The 6,134-nt window shown below is 56.1% G+C and overlaps 1 protein-coding gene across 1 annotated transcript; it reads right to left on the bottom strand.

The window, feature by feature from the left end:
* Window positions 1-623: 623 nt before the first annotated feature.
* On the bottom strand, window positions 624-5,802 carry LOC122173692 (tight junction-associated protein 1-like). Its single transcript, XM_042850237.2, has 4 exons — window positions 4,513-5,802; window positions 3,428-3,494; window positions 2,657-2,764; window positions 624-1,845 (listed from the first exon to the last, which is right to left on the bottom strand). The coding sequence occupies exons 1-4, from the start codon at window positions 4,821-4,823 to the stop codon at window positions 925-927; spliced, it is 1,407 nt and encodes a 468-aa protein (XP_042706171.1). The 5' UTR covers window positions 4,824-5,802; the 3' UTR covers window positions 624-924.
* Between the last annotated feature and the right edge of the window lie 332 nt (window positions 5,803-6,134).

Raw genomic sequence — 6,134 nt, 5'->3', positions numbered from 1 at the left:
ACATTTGATGGTTAGAGCAGGGAGACTGGCAGATAGATAGATCTCCTCTTTCAGATGGACAAATGGAACCCAGGCATCCTGGCTCCCAGCCTCCCACCCTAACCCACTAGACTCCACACCCTTCCCAGAGCTGGGGATAGAACCTGCATCTCAGCAGTAGTTGAGGGAATCTTTCTATAAACAGCCCCGTGTCCCACCCCGAAGACGGCTTCATCTCAGCGCCGGGTGACTCTTCCGCATGTGCTGGCCCAGCTCCGCAGGCTGAAATCAAACACCCGTTGGCCTGAGGAGTTTATTCCTTTAACGTCGATGTCTGAAATTTTAATTAAAAGGGGTCAGGTCATGCTGGCGACTCAGTCCAGGCGCCTGTGTACAGGGGTTTGGGGAGGTGGGGGCGGATCAGATCACAGTTAGCAAGGTAAATGCAAATGTATACAGGTGGGGCTGGTGGGGAGAGCAGCAGGGTGGGGTGGAGCTAGAGGGGTCAGCCCAGGATTGATGCTTCTGGCCCCCCTACTGTGGGATCCCCCCTACTTTCCTCTGTCTGTGTCCCCCTCCTTTCTATTTGGGTCTATCCCCATCCCCTTCCCCCACCATTTCTGGTTCTGTCTGTCCATCCCCCAACCCATCCCTCTGGGTATCTATCTCTAGCTGTTTCCTCTCATTTCTCTGGCCTGTCTGTCTGTCCTCTCCCCACAGATCTCTCTGGGTCAACGTGTCCCCCCCACCCCCTCTCTGGTTCTGTCTGTCCCCCAGGCAGTCTGTAGCAAACCCAGACTACAGTTCCCTATGCTCAGTGGGGCACCCCTGATCCCCTGGGCTCCTTGCCGTGGTGAGGGGGTAGACAGTGAAGTGGTAGGGGGCAGCAGGAGGTAGACAGTGAAGTGGCTGTGGGGCAGGGGTCTCATCTGCCTATGGGTCCCCTTACAGCAGTGTGGAGTCCATCACCCCATCCCCACACTCCTGCTCCCTTTGCAACACCTTCTCGCCCTTGGCCCGGGGAAGGGACCCCCCTCCATGCTGGGGCTGGTGCAGCAGGGGCTGCTCCTTGCCCGGACTCTGGAAGTCCCAGTAGTAGCGAATCCGGCGCTGGTGCCCCTTGGCCTGGCCCATCTCGCTCCTGTCCTGATAGCCCCCTCCACTCGCCTTCGCCGGCTCCTTCTCCAGGTGTTGGTGCTGCCTCAGCAGGCTGTCCAGGATCTTCTGAGCTGACTGGTAATCCAGAGACACCCCTGGTTCCTTCTCCCCTAGGCCCTGGCTCCAGGCCTCATCCCCATCGGAGCTGTCGGTGCTGCTGAGCTCCGGCACTGGCACTAGCTCCAGCCGCCCACCGAGCAGCAGGCCCTGCGGGGACGGAGGGCGCAGGGCATCAGTGGGCGGCACGGTGGGCACTGAGGGAGCCACCAGCGCCTCCTGCCTCAGGTAGAGGAAGTGTGGCATGGGGAGGGCATGGACCTGGGCCCCTTCCTCCGCACTGCACTCACTTTCTGTCGAGTTGACGTGCTCCAGCAGCTCTCCAGGGCACTGCTGCTTCCACGGCGTGAAGGCCGTGGTTCTCCCGTGGCTTTCCAGCTGCCCCGGGGATGGGAGGCTGTGGTAGTTGGGCACCGGAGTCCTGTCTCCGTTGGGCATGGCTGTGTCTGACTCAGAGCTGCAGTCCGGCTTGTTGGCCTCTGTGGCCGAGTCAGACTGGCTGGGGGTGGTGGTGTGGGCATCGGAGGCACTGTCCATGAAGGCGGGAGGGGGCGCCACGTCAGAGATGTGCAGGGAGTAGAGGCTGTCGGCGGAACTGGCCTTCTCCATGTGACGGTGCTTCCCCGCTGATTCTGACAGCAGCATCGAGATCTGCAGGGACGGGGGAGGGGATGTCACTCACACCAGCCCAGTGTGGCCGGGACCAGCGGTGGTTTAAAGCCCAATATCTCCTTAACCGCGAGTGCTATATCTGAACGGTTTGTACCCTCAGCTTTTCAGTGGTGTCAGGCATTTGTTTCGAGCTCTACGAATTGGATTTATCAATCCCGTCAGTCTGATTACCCTCTGGAACTCTGGTGTTAGTTTAGCAGCCTCAAAAACTGCTAACGCTTGCAGCCATCGCTGTTTAAGGTGCAGTATCTCCTCAAGTCTTCAAGCTAATAATGCAAGACTTGCCCTGATGGAAAGCTGGGATTTTCAGCTTTCCAGCAGCATAGGGCCTTTATGTGTAGCCCTGAGGGTTGTCAAGCTATTGGACCCCCCAGTCATATGATTCTGATTACCTTTGAGCTTATTTCCCTGAGGCCAGAGCCGTTTGAAAGGGTCGCAAAGTGCTGGGGCAGATTGAGGCTCCGTATCTCTGACATCGTGGGGGTTAGACCTGGTCTCTCTGCGCTGTTAGAAAGCTGGGGCCCAGCTTTCCAGGGATACACGGCACTAATTCCTCACCTGTTTGGCTCTAAAAATGTGAGGCTGCCACTGGCTCCGGAATCTAGCAACATTTCCTTGGTACTGGATTTTTGACTCCACAGATGGAAGCATTTCCCACTCCTTCCCAGCACCACTTCTGCCTGCCCCCTCCCCCCATAGCCCACACGCCACCCCCACTGCCAGGAACCCTCCCCGTGCTCCCCCAGTCTGTGCTCCCCAGGCCGCCCGCCTCCCCCACCCCTGAGCTCACGTTGAGTCTCTCCAGCGTGCAGATGGTGTTCTGGGCACTAATAAGCCTCTCGAGCAGCTCAGTAATGTGCTGGTTCAGGGTTTGTTTCTCAGCTGCCATGCTCTGAGCCTGCGGGGGGAGGGAGACAGCAAAGGGCTCAGGACAGCAAGACTAGATGGTCAGGGGAAGAATGGCCTAGTGCTTGGAGGCTGGGAATCAGGACTCCTGGTCCCCCAGCGCTGAGATGCAGCCACCTCTGGGGTGGGATATGGGGGCTGTTTAACATCTGCACAACAATGTTGGACAGCATTTGAAGATATGACATGTGGGATGATCCTGTGTCTGATTGAAACTGCCAGGCAGGGAGCAATTTAGGCCCATGAAGTGGTTTGGGATTTGGCTGGGATACCCTGGTTAATATCCAAATCTCTGTGCAAATTGTCAGGGCAGCTGAATACCCTGGTGGGGGGCGGGGGAGAGAGATTTGGCTTCATGTCTCATCAGAACTATGGGAGAGATTGTGGGATGGAAAAATCAGACCCCCACGTCCCTCGGGAGTGTAGCTACATGGTGCACTTAATATATGGATAGAGCAGCTGTTAGAGGCTCAAATACCACGGTGATGGGCCCAGTGTAAGAGCCTACATTGAATGAGGTAATGGGTTGTTCCCTGTCTGGGCAGCTGAGTCTCCAGGGCTCATGGATCTGACCATGGGGTTGCTCCCTTTCAATGTGGGGGTCTGTAAGCCCAAATCTGGGACTGCTCCCTGCCAGCAATGAAGCTGCCCTTACAATGAGGTGAAGTTTCTCCTCCAGCAGCTGGTTGGTGCGTTGGGTGTTGGAATAGTCCTCCTGCAGCCTGGGGGGGAAACAGACAAGAGATTGAGACTGTCTTGAAAACCTCCCTACAGATGCAGGGATCTTTCACCTGGTGCTGAGATGGCGTGTGGGGGCTGTTCATACAGGGATCCCTCGTCCGGTGCTAAGATGCAGCCGCCTCTGGGGGGGAGGGCATGGGAGCTGTTTATATAATGATCTCTTGCCCAGCATTGGGTGGCACTGTGCTGGGGTATGGGGTCAGTGCTGATTGTGAGGGGAAAGCACCCTATACTGAGTCTCCACCGCATCCTTTGCAGGACTGTGAATTTTCTTTGGAGGTTTCCCGTCCAAGTATTAGTGAGACATAATTCTGCTTAGCTTGCAAGATCGATCTCGGGACCCTGTTTTGCCGAGTGCCCGACAGACAAGCATACAAACTAAGAACCCATGTGACTTAGTGTGTGATTGATGGAGGCAGTGGGATACATTCCCAATCTCTACCTTCTCTCAGTATAGACATAATTATTGTTAATGGGGGCTGGTCTCTTACAGGCTCCTGTGTTGCTGGCAGTGTAGCGGAGGCCAAGGGGAGCCATGCCACGTGGGTTGGACAGTGCCCAGAAGGGCCTAGGGTGACAAGAAACTTGAACCTCAGGGAGAAGCGAGGGAGGGACTCAGAGCTGTGCAATGGCAGGAGGTGCTACTGGTAACCCAGCTCCACCAATCAGAGCTCTTTGTACCTACAGTGGGGAGTCCCACAGGTTAGTTGTGCATGTGGGGAAGGGTCCTGTCTCCAAGGAGGTAGTGTTGTGAGAATAGACTTGATGCCTCCAAGAGGGGTGGGGCTATAACAGACTCAACCACCAAGCGAGTGAACTGGAGAGCAGGCTCTGCCCCCAAGGGGCGAAGGGCTATACTAGACTCTGCCTCCTGGTGGGTGTGGCTATGAGAGCAGACTCAACCCACAAGGGGGTAGGGCTGTAATAGACTCCACCTCCTGGGGGAGTGGCTGTGAGGAGGCCCCACCCACCCAAAGGCCAGGCTTCTGCATCCCTTACCTGCTGAACTTCTCCTTCAGCAACTCCAGCTCTTCCCAGGTCTGCTGCAGATCCTGCTGCCCAGCAGGGCCAGACTTGGCCCCTGCACCTGCTCCTTCCGCCTGCTCCACGCCATGGTCTCTGGGCAACCTGGGGTCACAGAGAGCACTGGCAGTGGGGAATCTGAGCCCCAGATGTCTTGTCATGCCAGAGCCCTGGACCTGGCTGGAGTGACTGGAGCTAGGACCAGGATCCATCTGGGCCAGAACTGCTGGCCTGCTCCCCTGTTGGATCTTTGAGCTGCATGCCCCCCTCTGCCTACAGCCCTCCATCGGCGCTCCCCCTGCAGAGCCACTCCAAGGATGCAGGGGGCTCTTAGAGCACACCCATCCCCATGTATTCAAGCGCAGTCCCCCTCACACCTCTGGGGTACTAAGGCCCCTTTGTACTCTGTGGGGTTGTTGACGTCATTAAGCCTCACCCTAGGTAACTCGGGAGGGTGGAAGGCCACTAAGTGTCAATGAAGCCTTCCTGCACTAGGCCTAAGTGAACCAAACTCTATCCTTCCATGTTTAAACTCTAATCAACCTCAAAAGCCAGGTGCAATTGGAATATGTAAGCAACCAGTTATCTGTGTGCAAGCCCCTGCTCAAGCAGTAATAATGAGGTCTGCATGTTTCTGGCTGAAGGGAAAAAGGACAAGATAACGGTTTAAAGAAGTTACTAACAAGCTAGGCTTATAGCTGCCAAGAATGACTTAACTATTACCAGGGACGGGAGGGGTAGAGGGAGGAATGGGGGGGAGAAAGGGAGGGCTAGAGCGGAAAGGGCGGGGGGGGGGGTGAGGCTTAACTGCAAAATGTATAAAAGAAGAAAAACTGTTCCTGTTAATGTGCTTGATTTGAGACGTGCCTGTCTCCTTGCACCGCTTTGGGATCCCAAATAAACTTTGTTTGCTTCTCCCCCTGGTGTGTTTATTGACGCGAAGCACACCGGGCAACGAACCCACTGTTGCTGTCCTCGAGCACACCTGTGCTGGCAACAGTTTTGGCGCCCAACGTGGGGCTCGAGGCTGAAATTTAGCCTTGCCCGGACCCCTCTCGGAGGTCGACAGATTGCGGCGACGACCGACGCCCAGCGCGCACCGGTGACTTTACCGGGGGCCTCGGCGGAGACGTGGTTTGGTCGACCCCAGAGGGCACAACGGTGCAACGCGCTCGAGTAGTGGAGAAGCAGCTGCGGGCGACGGTGGGGAACCGGTCCCATGGATAGGGCGACGGTGCAGAACCGGACCCTTGGATAAGGTAGGAACAGTCCAGTGGGGACTTTATCTGTCTTGACCTGGGGACGCCTAGTGTCTACCTGTTATGACCTGGGGACGCCCAGTGTCTCCCTACGGGGCAGGGACAGAGTATGGCAGGCAGGGCAAGGTGTACACCCTTGGAATGCATTCTGGTGAATTGGAAAGTGTTTGGATCGGATCCGTTGATTAAAAGTAAACTGAAAAGGTTCTGTACAGTAGACTGGCCTCAATATCAGCTAGAGGACCAGGAAAGGTGGCCACCGGAAGGATCACTTAATTATAACACGATCCTTCAATTACTTCTGTTTTGTCAGCAAACGGGTAAATGGAATGAACATAT

Source organism: Chrysemys picta, chromosome 7, assembly GCF_011386835.1.
Source record: "Chrysemys picta bellii isolate R12L10 chromosome 7, ASM1138683v2, whole genome shotgun sequence".
NCBI lineage: Eukaryota > Metazoa > Chordata > Testudines > Emydidae > Chrysemys > Chrysemys picta.
This window is presented reverse-complemented; position numbering and strand designations above follow the sequence as displayed.